The following is a 14,739-nucleotide window of genomic DNA, read 5'->3' on the forward strand; positions in this document are numbered from 1 at the left end:
AATTACAATAATGCCATGCCGTAATGAAAGCCAGCCCAGGCATTAAAATAGGATAGCAAACATGGTTCCCACTTGTTGCAATGTAATAAGCTCGCACAAGATTTTGACAGAGATTGTATAAATTGAACTAAATATATTTTATATACATCATTATTATTGTTTTAAATTATTCAATTAATTAATAAATTAATATTTAATTAAACTATCTAAATTTATAAAAATAAAAACAAAATTCCAGGTTTCATTCTTAAAAAAATAAAAAAAATAAACAATTTTAAAAAATGTAAAAATATTTAGAAATAAAAAGAAAAACGTGCAAAAAAGCACTATTTAAAAAGAAAGCCTAACTCACCCCACAAAACGGACTTATAAGGTGAGGTTTGCACCTCAGTTATATATGATAATTTAGAAATTAATCGGATGGTCTAATAGCGGTCTGACAACTGTGGAAACAGAAGAATGCCTACATAGATCTCGTTAGGATAGACTCTAATTATGGCTTTGATATCATATTAGAAAGCGGTTTTCTGCCTAACTCAATCCCACAAAACCGGCTTGTATGGTGAGGTTTGCACCTATATTATGTATTATAATTTGACTTTTTCTCTAGTTGATGTGAGACTTCCAACAAAAGCCATGAACAGTTTATAGAACACATGTTTACCACTACTTTGATAGACACTGGAGGACTACATTTTTAAATACTTTTGAAAGATCTTTTATTAACACTTTTATTAATGATGGAGGACGCATTTCTCAGTTAACATTCAAGCAAAAGTATGTCAAACCGTGTAAAAACCTCAAATGTTACCATGAAACGTACTTGAAACATTAAGTAAATCTAACAAAATTTAGTTAAAAAGACTAAATTTACACATTTCTAAAGATTAGAGACTAGATTAGGCCAAAATTTTGAAAAGAGACTAATTCTAACTTTTACTGAAAAGGGACAAAAATATATTTAAGCCTGCATATAATAATAATAAAGCATATATATTCAAATTGACGCAAGCCACCCGTTTTGGGAAGCCTTGCTCTCCTTTCAAAAAAATATGCAGCTACCATTCACTTGTTTTCTTCTTAGTTTGTCAGGCAGTTAGCACAAAATTACAATAATGCCATGCAGTAATGAAAGCCAGCCCAGACATTAAAATAGGATAGCAAACATGGTTCCCACTTGTTGCAATGTAATAAGCTCGCACAAGATTTTAACTAAGATTGTATAAATTTAACTAAATATATTTTATATACATCATTATTATTGTTTTAAATTATTCAATTAATTAATAAATTATATTTAATTAAATTATCTAAATTTATATAAATAAAAACAAAAGTCCAGGTTTCATTCTTAAAAAAATAAAAAAATAAAAAATTTTAAAAAATGTAAAAATATTTAGAAATAAAAAGAAAAACATGCAAAAAGCACTATTTAAAAAGAAAGCCTAACTCATCCCACAAAACTGACTTATAAGATGAGGTTTGCACCCCACTTATATATGATAATTTAGAAATTAATTGGATGGTCCGATAGCGGTCTGACAATTGGTGAAAACAGAAGAATGCCTACATAGATCTCGTTAGGATAGACTCTAATTATGACTTTGATATCATATTAGAAAGTGGTTTTCTGTCTAACTCAATCCCACAAAACCGGCTTGTATGGTGAGGTTTGCACTCATATTATGTATTATAATTTGACTTTTTTCTCTAGTCGATGTGAGACTTCCAAAAAAAGCCATGGACAGTTTATAGAAACACATGTTTACCACTACTTTGATAGACGCTGGAGGACGACATTTTTAAATACTTTTGAAAGATCTTTTATTAACACTTTTATTAACGCTGGAGGACGCATTTCTCAGTTAATATTGAAGCAAAAGTATGTCAAACAGTGTAGAAACATCAAATGCTATCATGAAACGTACTTAAAACATTAAGTAAATTTAACAAAATTTAGTTAAAAAGACTAAATTCACATATTTCAAAAATTTAAGAACTAGATTAGGCCAAAATTTTAAAAAGAGACTAATTATAATTTTCACTTAAAAAAAATTAGGGACAAAAACATAAGCCTGTATATAATAATAATAATAAAGCATATATATTCAAATTGACGCAGGCCACCCATTTAGGAAGCCTTGCTCTCCTTTCAAAAAAATATGCACCTACCATTCACTTGTTTTCTTCTTAGTTTGTCAGTTACCAAAAAATTACAAAAAGGCCATGCCGTAATGAAAGCCAGCCCAGGCATTAAAAACATGGGGTGTTGCTCCCTCCACCATCACACCTTTCTCCCTCCACCTCTCATTTACTATTTTGCCCCTAAGTAAAATTTTTTTTTAGGGTTATTTTTTAATTTTACCCATTCACAACCTATTCCACTAATAACTTATTCCAGTCTTTCGTATATGAGTAAAATATTTTTCTTTTATTTTAACATTATATTTCTTCCTCTCTTTCTTTTGTCGGTGTGAGATACTACAAGTTGTAAAGGTTGATGGTGGTGGAAAGAATTATCAAGCAGTCTCCCTCTCGTGGTGCAGTGTTGCTCTCGTGGTGCAATGTGTGGAGTGGTGCAGTGCGTGTGTTACTTCCTCAAGGTCTGTATTCGAATAAACCTTCAAATAAAACCCTAAAATAAAAAACGTAATCTTTAAACAGAGGTGACATCCTTCAACGGATGTCAAAATCCTTCAACGGATGTCAAAATCCTTCAACGGATGTCAACATCCTTCAGCGGATGTCAACATCCGTTTTTTCCTTAAACGGATGTTGACATCCGTTGAAGGATGTCACCTACGTTTTTAATTTTAGGGTTTGTTTTATTAGTTTATTCTTTATTTTAGAAATATTTTAATAATTTAATTTAAATGTTTTGATTTATTATTTTTGAATATATTTTTAATGTATTTTAATAATGTAAGGAAAATGAAGAAGAAAGAAACAGATGAGGAGAAGTGAAACGAAGAAGACAAATGGAGTTGTAGAGTAAAACTGAAGACAAATTGTTAAACGGAATTGAGAGATGGAAAGATTGAGTGCAGGGAGTAAAGTAGGAGAACTAGGTTTGAAATAAATTAAAATAGTATAAGTAAAAAATTTTAATTTGAGGATATAATTGGAATTAAAAAAAAATTGGGGAGGTGGAGGGAAAAATGTGTGGTGGTGAAGGGAGCAACAACCAAAACATGGTTCCCACTTGTTGCAATGTAATAAGCTCGCACACGATTTTAACTGAGATTGTATAAATTGAACTAAATATATTTTACATACATCATTATTATTGTTTTAAATTAATCAATTAATTAATAAATTAATATTTAATTAAATTATCTAAATTTATAAAAATAAAAACAAAATTCCAGGTTTCATTCTTAAAAAAAAATAAACAATTTTAAAAAATGTAAAAATATTTAGAAATAAAAAGAAAAACGTGCAAAAAAACACTATTTAAAAAGAAAGCCTAACTCATCCCACAAAACTGACTTATAAGGTGAGGTTTGCACCCCACTTATATATGATAATTTAGAAATTAATCGGATGGTTCGATAGCGGTCTGACAACTGGTGGAAATAGAAGAATGCCTACATAGATCTCGTTAGGATATACTCTAATTATGGCTTTGATATCATATTAGAAAGTGGTTTTTTGCCTAACTCAATCCCACAAAACCGGCTTGTATAGTGAGGTTTGCACCCATATTATGTATTATAATTTGATTTTTTCTCTAGTCGATGTGAGACTTCCAACAAAAGTCATGGACAGTTTATAGAAGCACATGTTTACCACTACTTTGATAGACATTGGAGGACGACATTTTTAAATACAAGATCTTTTATTAACACTTTCTCGGTACTTATTGAGCATAAGAGAGCATAACTGTCCAAGCATAACAGATTTACCTCTATTTTGAGAGACTTTCGAGGAAGGCATTTTTAGATACTTTTGAGAGACCTTTTAGAAACACTTTCCCTGTATTTATTGAGCATAAGAAAGCATAGCTATTGAAACATTGTAATGTTTGCATCATTACGGAGAGCTACACCTATCTTGTGGTGAGTTTATAATGTAATCCTTTGAAACTTTTTGGTATTAGTAATGTTTTATTTATTAACGTAAGCTTTTGTTTACGTCTTTCCAGTATCTTTGTTGGAACATTGACTATCTCTCGACATCAACGCACATGTGGCAGCTTTATTAAGGGACGTTGAGAGGTGAAACAGAGAGTAAGCAACAGGTTGTGGTTGTGCGGTGAAGTCGTTGTCTCTGGTTTATGGTTGCTCGTCGGAAATTCACCATCCGAAACCGTTTCTTATTCCGAGTAAAGGGTTTGTTAATTAGTGTTAAGAGATGGATTTTAAGTTTAATTCAATCTCACAAAATCTGTGTATCTATTTATATATTATAAATTAGTCTTATTTTTAGTTGATGTAAGATTTCTAAATTAGTAATCACACTTCTAACCTTGGTCTTATCTTTAGTCGACATAAGATTTCCAATTTAATAGTTTTATTTATTTCTTAATTTTGTTTCATTTTATATATAAAAGGTAAATTAACTAATTAGAACTTTTTAGAAAGCAATTTTATTTATCAATACAAAATTGAGTGTTGAGAAAAGCTTTCATTTAATATTGATAGTCAGTTTCATACTCCAAATGGCAGCAGATTTCACATACACAGTTTGGAGACATCGAACTATTCAAAATTCACTTTGAACTGAAATAGAAGCTAATTAAATTTTCTTTTTAGATAAACCTTAATTCCATATTAGAAGAAATAATTGATGATGATTATAATAATTTTTTTCTTTTTTAATATTTTATTCAAATTTTAATAATAATATCAGTAGGTCACTTGTTCATTACTTTGTTCGTGTATTAATGGTTTCAAGAATTAAGGGGTTAAAGCGAAGATATTAAGAGAAAAACATAAATCCTATAAGGTGTAATTTTTATAAAAATTATTTTGTAAATAACTTTTGCTTTTACCAAGTAAAGCTAGTTCATTTTTTTTCCTAAATTTCATAACTAATTTTATGTCTTTCATGAATTAATTTAATTACTATAGCATACGAGTGATTAAGTTTTTTTGCACCTAATGATTTTTTAAAAACATTATTAAGTATACAACTGCACAAGTTATCAATGATCAAATTCTATTGATGATCCTAATAATTATTAATTTGTACACTTATTGTTTATTTTATTAGTTAGTAATTATAAACTTATCATAATAAATATTTACGTTCATATTTAAATTAATTAGAGTAGGTTATAAGTATGGAAAAAAACTCATCATTTTATTTGTCAATCCATAATTTTGAATACACACCATACCATAAGTTACCGTTATAAATATTGAGGTCCCTAAATTTATCCATATTTAATTAAATTGTAGTTACTAAATATATTTTTAATTAGACTAAAAATTAGTGTTCTCGCAACAAACTGGAATATGTGAGTTAATTCAGTTCACCATAGGTTCGGATTGAAAAAAAATTCTAAAATTTTGATACGGACCAATTTTGAACCTAACTCACTAATAATTTGTTACCTAATTTTTTTTAATAAGTATCTTTTGTTGGATTTGTCATTTTATAAACTATTGAAACAGGGGTTTGCATGAAATTATTTTTGTATGAAAAATAATATGAAAAATTCACAAATCTATGTTTAGTAACTCAATTTTTATAAAAAAAAATTGAATTGTTGTGAAGCTACTAAAAGTTTTTGTTGAGAAGATTATGTGATATATTGATGTAAATGAGATCTTATGTTTGTTTGGTTATAAATATAATTAAAAACCCTTCCCATTTATTTAGATTTTAAATATAAAATTTTTGTTATTTTCTTAATTGAAAAATAAAACTTGTAATTAAATAAACTAGTGAATCAATTCGTTTAATCCACCAATATGTGGTGGGTTAGATTGGATTCAATTTTTTTCACTCGCTAATAAGTGAACCGTGTTAGGTTGACTCACTAAGTAGTTAACCCGTGGTGGATCGAACCGGATTGAGTTGGATGACCCGTTTTGACAATACTACTAAAAATATATCTTCTAAATATAGTAATTAACCTTAAAAATATAAATAATCATAGTATTTCAATAATTTCATTATACAAGAAAAAAAATTAAAAGAGAATATTTAATGGGTTTTTTTTAAAAATTATTTACTATAAATCAGAAAGAAAATAAGTGATAAGAAGCATTTAAATTTAAATGAAACCCGAACTTTACTAATTATTAGAACATGACAACCAAGAAATTCAAATATAACAAATTACAAAAGAAATATATTTAACAAATTTAAACAAAAAAAACTAAAATTTAAAACTTTATTTTCTCAACATCGTCATGGCACATTAGTTGGAACGGGTACAATAGTACTGACTTAATTGTGTTCTTTGTTATATTGTTTTGTCGTCCAAATCCATCTCCATGTTGATATATGAAATGACCACTCCGAACGAGGTTAATGACAACTTGAACAAAAGATTTAGGGAATATAGAATCCATAATTAGGTATTTATTCAAGTTTTTCCATTCTTTCTCCATCAAAGTTTTGAAGTATTGACGGGCATCTTCTTCTGGAAGACCAGTTTCGTGCATATAGCTTACAATTGAGTTGGAGGTTTCACCCCTCTCTATCTCGTCCTGTCCAGAACAACATGTTAGACATAAAGTTGGATCAATATGAGTTACGTAATAAGGTTATGCCAAACAAAGTTAAAATTACCGTTGATGTTCCCAAATCATTGCTAAGCCTAAAATTGGTGTATACAGAGCGCAACAAGTCGTGGTCATTATTAGTTAGAGAGTGAATCACTTGTTCTGTGATGTCTTGGCTGATCAAGAAGTAAACATGAGTAAGAATAAACCCTGCTGCGATCGAGATCCTTGCATTTTCTAGGAACTTATCGAATGGTGGAATGATTTTGTTGTGAAACCACTTTGCTTCTTGGAGGTATGCTTTGCACAAATCAGATAACTATCGAATAATCAAATAGACATTTTAATTTTAGTTATACTGAATATAAATAAGACAGAAATAAGTGTTGTGTTGTGTTACATACAGATTTTGTGAGGTAAGGAAGACAATTTGTGCCTCGTTCTTTAAAGATGTCATAAGCCAACCCATTAACAGTGTTATAGATGGCTAGGAAACACAATACCATGTAGTCTGGAAGAGTGTTTATGGAATTCACGTTCCATCTTGTGTCCGGGCACATGCATTAAAATTTAAATGATTAAATAAGACATTTTAAAACTTTTTCTAAACATAAAGTAAAATGAATTCCATCTCAAGCTCAGATGAACAAACCTTTCAATGACATTTGTGAAGAGCTCCAATTCTTCTAAAGTACCGTAGATGTCATATATATCATCGAGGAATGTGATTAATATTGCTATCTTACTGATTACTTTGCGACAGATAGCATATTGAGGTTCAGGAAAAGTTGCTACCGTCCAAATAAATATTTCTACTAATCTGTCTCGAGCGAACTTTAATTTCCTTGAAAGGCCAATGTCCGACCACCACCTATGTAACAACACATTAAAAGAAACAAATATAACCTTAGGTATGATTTTTTATGCACAAAGTTTCTTTTAACAAGTTTATAATTATTCTTTTTCCTTGTCTATTTATCTTTACCTTGATAGTTCTTTTAACTCGTTTTGATATGATGACTGCTCCATGTTGAATTCCACCTTTGCAAGTTCTAAGAATAAGAGATTATGCGGTTCTGTCTTATCATATGTGTTAATATAGTGTTGTGCCACCAGTCTACAACAACTTTTGTGATAAGGAAGCCCCTCCAATACATGCCTAACTTTTTCTGCCATTTTCGCATCCATTGATCTTTCTTCCATTAAATTCATCAGATGGGTTCTTGAAAATGCATTTGCCTCCCAAAGACTTTCTCCTTCCAAGGTCAAGTATGATGCTTCGTACAAACTTAACATTCCTTCTACATCGTTGCAAATTTCAGCCTTGAATTTTCCTTCTTCATCTTTGAAATTCTTAAAAATGTCTGCATGCACCTCAAAGAATAATCTTAACGTGAGTGATAATTAGAAAGATTTGCTATGACTAAGAGTTAAAGATAAGATGAATGTTACTCAGTTAAAACGAATAAGATGAACAGTACTTAAAATAGTAAGAAAATTCATAAATACGTTGCTTTATAATTTAGCTATTTAAATATTCTAATATTTTATATATATTTATTCACTTATCGTAAAAGTATAATTTTTTATAACTTAATTAGTAATTTGATTTTTATATTTAAGTTTTTTTTTCTATATAATTTTTGTAATCTAATTGAGTTTTTGTTTTTTAAAAATGATTTAATGTAACATGTTTCATTAAATTGAGTTTAAATCATGAAAGAACCACGTATAAAAATTTATGTTTATCATATATTAGAAAAAATTGAAGTTTTATTCTACTTTGAAAGTGTCACGTCATTGTTATGTTTATTTGCAGCTGACAAGAAAAGGGATTCCCTGATCAAGGTTGAAATTGTGTACCTTGCGAGACATGAAAGCCATGTCGTCTGAGAATTCGAAAAAGAAGAGCGGTTTCATGAAGAGTTTTTGTGGTTCGGTGTTTGAAGTTTTCAATTGAAACAAGTGTGAGAAGGGCTTTGTTTATCCAGTCCTGGAACCTGAAGAACAGTCCCAAGCGTTCAATATCATCAACCAGTTCAAGTAAGCTTAGTGGTTCCATGTCTGTTGCATTCATCATAAGTCGTACTTTTTCCTCCAACTCTGCTGCTCTTTCTTGCAGATTTTCTCTCTGCATTTAGCATGCATGACAGAAAAAAAAACACTAACAGTGAAAAACAATAATACAAGTAATATTGAGAGCAAAGAAATTGAAGGAAAAGAAAGATTACGAGGAGATTGTTGGGTAGGGAGTGGATAAATTGATGAGTAAAAGAAGAAATAGGGTTGAAACTAGGTGGAGTTCTGAATGGTGTATGATGTTTGTTGGCATCATGAACGAGCTTGGTTGAGGATATAGAAGGAGCTTGTGTGCTAGACAAGGAGCAGGGAAGGCTTGCCATGCTGTTTTCACTCTTAAGCTTCCACTATCTTTACTATCAAATATGTGATAATCACCAATGCGTGCCTTCCCTCTATATATTTAACAACCCTAAGTAACACAGAATTGATAAAAGATTAAAATATAAGTTTAAATCTTACATTCATTAAATATTAAATATGATAAATTTGACTTTTTTTATCTTTTATATATATATATATATATATATATATATATATATATATATATATATATATATATATATATATATATATATATATATATATATATATAATAAAACATACATATTCAAATTGACCCATATAGGAAGCCTTGCACTCCCTTCTATTGCACCTAACATCACTTGTTTTTTTCTTAGTTTGTCATGCAATTAATTATCACAAAGTACAATTATGCCATGCATTAATGAAAGTCAGGCCACCCATACAGGAAGCCTTGCACTCCCTTCAATTGCACCCAACATTCACTTGATTTTTTCTTAGTTTGTCATGCAGTTAATTGAGGGTAAAAGTTAACTGAGGATAAATTTTTTTTTGTTATTTAATTAAGTGAATTCGAATATAATTGAATTTAAAGTAAAATTTGTAAAAATTATTATAAGATTTAATTGATGTGACAGATAAAAAAATTGTTTAATTATTAAAAATTAAAAATTATCAAAATACTTTCAATAATAAAAATAATATAAAATTGTAATTGTTATTACTATATATAATTATAAAATTTATTATAAAAAGAGAAAAAATAAAAATTAATTTTTAACATGAAAAAAATTATATTATTATTATTATAATGTATGCATCATTTGTCTTCAATCCCTTCATGTTGAATCTTGGTATTTACATAGATGGAAACCAGCAACATGATTACAAATGCAATTATATAAGGGTAACATTGACATTTCATATAAATCTTCTCAAACCTACACATATAACTGAAGATTGAAAAAATGGTTATCCTGCAATTCTTCGCTTTCCTTCCCTCGCTGATTCTTTAAAAACATAGAATCAATCAACAATCCGTATTCGCAAATCAACTTTAACAGTAACTTTCTTTAGTCTAAAATAGGATAAGTTCCAACAAAATTTTAACTTAGATTGTAATAAATTGAACTAAATATATTTTATACATCATTATTTTGTTTTAAATTATCCAGAATTATTCAAGCAATTAATAAATTACTATTTAATTAAATTATCTGAATTTATAAAATAGAAAACAAAATTCCGAGTTTCATTCTTAAAAAAGTTAAAATAATAAACAATTTTCAAAAATATAAAAGTATTTAGAAATAAAAAGAAAAAATTGCCAGAAAAAAACACTATTTAAAACAAAAGGTGCTATCAAGCATGATTTGAGAAAAAACATAAAAAAAAAAAAAATTGCTTTGTAGCCCCACTTTAGAAAAAGTAAAAATAAAAATAAAAACGTGCTATTAAGTACAGCTTTAAGGGTATAAGGGTAAAAAATAACAGAAAATATAACAAAAAAATCATGTGATATATAGATAATAAAGCATTTTGGAGTGTTCCTACCTATATACTAAAAATATATATACATATATTTCTATCTTAGATTCTCATCCTCCACATGGTACTTATACCTTTTAGTTCAATTGTAAAAATTTATGATGTATCTCGAAATATAACTTTCTGTATGACATATTTTAAGTAAATAAATTATTGAATAGCAAATCTGTATGACATATTTTAAGTAAATAAATTATTGAATAGCAAAGAGTATCTTTCGAATGGTGGTATAATTATTACTATGAGATATTATGTTTGTCTTCCTTGTCACTCTTTGCACTTTATTAAGTTTACATTGATATATACACATTTTAAAGTTGGTATGTATTACAGATCTTTTTGTTAAAGACTAGGTTAACAATTTTTTTTAATAATTTTTTATAATAAATTATGTGTTATTAGTTATTGTAAAAATATTGTTAAAAAGGTATTTTCCTTATAGAGAAACATGATATTCCGGTGTGTAGTGACTTATTTTTATATCTTTGATTTTTCATTTATGTCTTTGTTATTAATATTGGTTTGTTTAGCTTTGTCCTCTTTCGGTTACTTTAATAGTCCATCCAAAAAATTGTATTCGTACTTCCTTGTTTTCATGTTCTATCCAAATATTTAACAGGAATATTCTAATATGATATACAAATATAGCAATCAGAATATAAAATTTTTATCTTTTAATTAACTTAAATATCATACAAACATAAGAAAATTAAATATTATATAAGAATAAAAAATCCATAAATTTATTATTTTAAAACGGAAGTTAAATATATTTTTACGTGACTATGGTTAATATTTGTTAATATTATTTCTTAAAAGCCCCAAAAAAAATACCTTTTTTATTCTATATGAGTTGGCTTCCTGTGTATATTCCATATATCCACTAATTACATGTTACTTAAGTATATATAACTATTTTTTTTTTTTGATAAAAAATATGATAACAAACCTAAATAAAAAAAAGTTGTGAAATGAGTGACTAATTTAAAATAAATACGAGTAATTGATTATATTACATCCCATTTTTTAATAGTAAAAATACTACTAAAATAAAATATTACATATAAGATAATGAAACCACTACTAAGAAAATAAACCTACAAATGACAAGCTCTACATACGTAGAATCATATGACTTTTCAACTTCTTCATCCTCATCTCCTACGAGAACATCTGGAAAAACTCACAATATTATGTGATTATCGTAAAGAGAAACAACACACAACATACAACCCAAAACAAGGGTGAGCTAGATACAAAACAATTCATATCACCTGTATTAACATACATAAAACATTTAAATCACATACATCAACCCAAACATCTTAATCATGCAAAGACCTAGACTAACTAAAGGTTCTGCACTGGTGTCGACGTGACTTTTTTTTTTTCAATTCGTGTTAAAAAAATTAATTATCTATTATTATATTTTAAATATTATAATTATATATATTTGATTTATAAATCTGATATCTCATATTATATATTTATTTTTTTAATAATTTTATATATAATAAATAATGATGGATGAATTTTAAAGTGTCAAAATTTATACTTATATCTTATTTAAAAAGTTTCAACCATTTAAAATTTAATTTATCATTTGTTAGTTAATGATAAAATTATTTGTTATTATAATATATATATATATATATATATATATATATATATATGTATATTTGGAAAAAATAATTTTAATATAAATAAGTTTTTAAAATATTAGTATATATTATTAAATTTAAATTTTAAATTTAATTAGAAAATAATAAGGACAACACTTATTTCAGAAAAACAATTTACAAATATTATAAAGATACATCAACTCTTAATATATATTTAAAGAGAGAAAAAATAATGTGTATAAATTATATGATGTGATAAAAAAATAAAATTAAATAAGTGCATAAAAAATATAAACAATATATATATATATATATATATATATATATATATATATATATATATGCTAATTGCTCATTATTTCTTTTAAATAATTTACTTTTTTAAATAATATAAAAAAAAACGACAAACGCACAACTACTTTAATTAGAAAATAAGGACAACACTTGTTTTATTGTAATTCGTCTCTGGTCTGTCCTATTGTATGACACGGACACTTTCTTTTCTATCACATTCATGAATGATATAAAACGATTATCTGTCGTTTTCAATCTTCAGTATGCATCTATTGGTTTGTATATACATAGTTCTTGTTTTTATCTTTATCTCTATATAGGAAAAGACAGTGCGAGGAAAACGCAATAATAATATATTTTTCATATCTTAATTTTATTTAGATTTTTCAATCCACTTCCTTTTTTTCGTTTTTTTTCTTATATATTTTTAAACATTATAATTATAGTTGTAGAAAAGAGATAGAAGCATAAGAACATAATATTTTGAGAGTAAAAACAAATTTTAAATAAATAAATAATCCAATAAAAGACTCAAATTTTCATGATTCAGGTGCAACACTAATTTGAAAACAATGTCTAACAAACTTATTTCAAGGTTGTTAATTAAAATTCTAATTGAACAAAGTCATAATAGGAGTACCAAATCTGTCTCCTGATTTATATGATAACACTTGAGCAGATTGATGGCAACATCCCAACCAAAGCTTTACCTGCATTCATTCTCAATCCACCCAACCAAGTAAAACTAATAGAACTTTTTGAGTTATTCTTCTCACTACATCATAAAGTATATAGAGAAATTCAAGCTTGGATTAGAAAGCAAAAGAGATGGGTTTGATTAATAAAAATTATGCAACTCTTTTACCTCAAAAGATTTACCTCTTCTCAGTAAACAAACACATTTTATTAACCAATAAAATATATTAACCAATAAAATAAATTTGATAAAGTAAACAAACAAGGAAAAATCTTACCTTTTCTTCAACCCACAACAATAGACACACATATATTACAAACACACGCAACAATACTGATATTACAAACCAAAAATCAATGTTCACATATATTAACTCATAATATGTTTCAATTTTAAAGAAACTGAAATATAAAACGATGCAGTGACATTTTTATAAACTTCATAAATTTATAAGTCTTGATTGCAAAATAATCTAATCTAAATCATATGTTATTTTTAACATTGGTTAATAAAAAATATTAAGGCGTAGAGGTGTGTCAAGTTTTCAAAAGTCCTACTTTTTAATTATTTATTTATTTATGTAAACAAATTTTAGCACCTTTTCACATAAGTTGGTAAAGAACCAAAGCCTTTGAAAGGTGCATGAAATTTTTAAAAATTTTCAACACTTTCGCTATCTCTTTAGTTTCTATTTCTTGGAGAGAATATATGGCTTCAGTTATTATTTGAACAAATTGCTATCATATCTACTTTCTATAATTGTTTCCTAGACAATTGAGGTTAAAAATTTTATCAAAATTTTAAAATTACCATTGAAATTTATAATTTTTATTTTATTAAAATTTTATAGGCATCAGTTTTATGAATAAAATGCTCCCTTTTCGACATGCGTGTGACATTTCTCGTCTCCTCTTAGACAATGATTTAGAGTGTTAATGTCGCTCTTTTTACTCTTTTAGGTTCATTGTGCATGATCGCATGTCCAGTCTCCTCTCGAGCATGTATTAAGAGTGTCGAAGTTGCTCTGTTTTCTTTTTGAAATGTCTTGATTGGAGAATCTGGGATTTGTAAGGTTTCTCTCTTGTTCATCCATGACTTTTTCTCTTTCTCTTTTGATCTCCCTTTTGTCACCATTGCGTTAGATATGTCCATATATGTTTTTCTCCCGTGACAAAGATGATTTATGTTAGTTTATTTATAGCCGTAATGATTCTTCAATGATATCTTTATCTATTGGATGTCAACAATACATTCCTTAACATCGATTAGCAAAAAGAGATTTACATGAAGCAACCTTCCAAATTTGTTGCCCAAGAGGAGTCTTCTAGATTGATATTTTGTCTTTTTATCGTCTTCACAAATTATTAACAATTTTGTATCACTTGAGTGGAGATATAATTTTGCTAAGTCCATAAATTATATAAGTAACAAGCTTGATACATTAGATTTGAATGTAATAGATTAAGAAGGAGTGTTGGATATATTATATTTATTTTATCTTTATCTTTTATCTTTAGTT

General features: G+C 27.4%; 1 protein-coding gene across 1 annotated transcript; it reads right to left on the bottom strand.

Annotated features, from left to right (window-relative positions):
- Positions 1-6,222: 6,222 nt before the first annotated feature.
- Positions 6,223-9,137, bottom strand: LOC124833701 (isoprene synthase, chloroplastic-like). Its single transcript, XM_047308243.2, has 7 exons — positions 8,909-9,137; positions 8,541-8,808; positions 7,663-8,041; positions 7,330-7,548; positions 7,082-7,220; positions 6,745-6,996; positions 6,223-6,662 (listed from the first exon to the last, which is right to left on the bottom strand). The coding sequence occupies exons 1-7, from the start codon at positions 9,077-9,079 to the stop codon at positions 6,336-6,338; spliced, it is 1,755 nt and encodes a 584-aa protein (XP_047164199.1). The 5' UTR covers positions 9,080-9,137; the 3' UTR covers positions 6,223-6,335.
- Between the last annotated feature and the right edge of the window lie 5,602 nt (positions 9,138-14,739).

This window comes from Vigna umbellata, chromosome 6, assembly GCF_029865625.1.
Source record: "Vigna umbellata cultivar VRB3 chromosome 6, Vumbellata_1.0, whole genome shotgun sequence".
NCBI classification, from domain to species: domain Eukaryota; kingdom Viridiplantae; phylum Streptophyta; class Magnoliopsida; order Fabales; family Fabaceae; genus Vigna; species Vigna umbellata.

Excerpts from the sequence above, each read along its gene's own strand:
- LOC124833701 (XM_047308243.2), bottom strand. The coding sequence starts at position 9,079 with ATGGCAAGCCTTCCCTGCTCCTTGTCTAGCACACAAGCTCCTTCTATA. Across the intron at positions 8,042-8,540 it reads TGGCTTTCATGTCTCGCAAG|ACATTTTTAAGAATTTCAAA; the intron begins GTACACAATTTC and ends AGGTGCATGCAG. Across the intron at positions 6,997-7,081 it reads TTCCTTACCTCACAAAATCT|TTATCTGATTTGTGCAAAGC; the intron begins GTATGTAACACA and ends ATTATTCGATAG.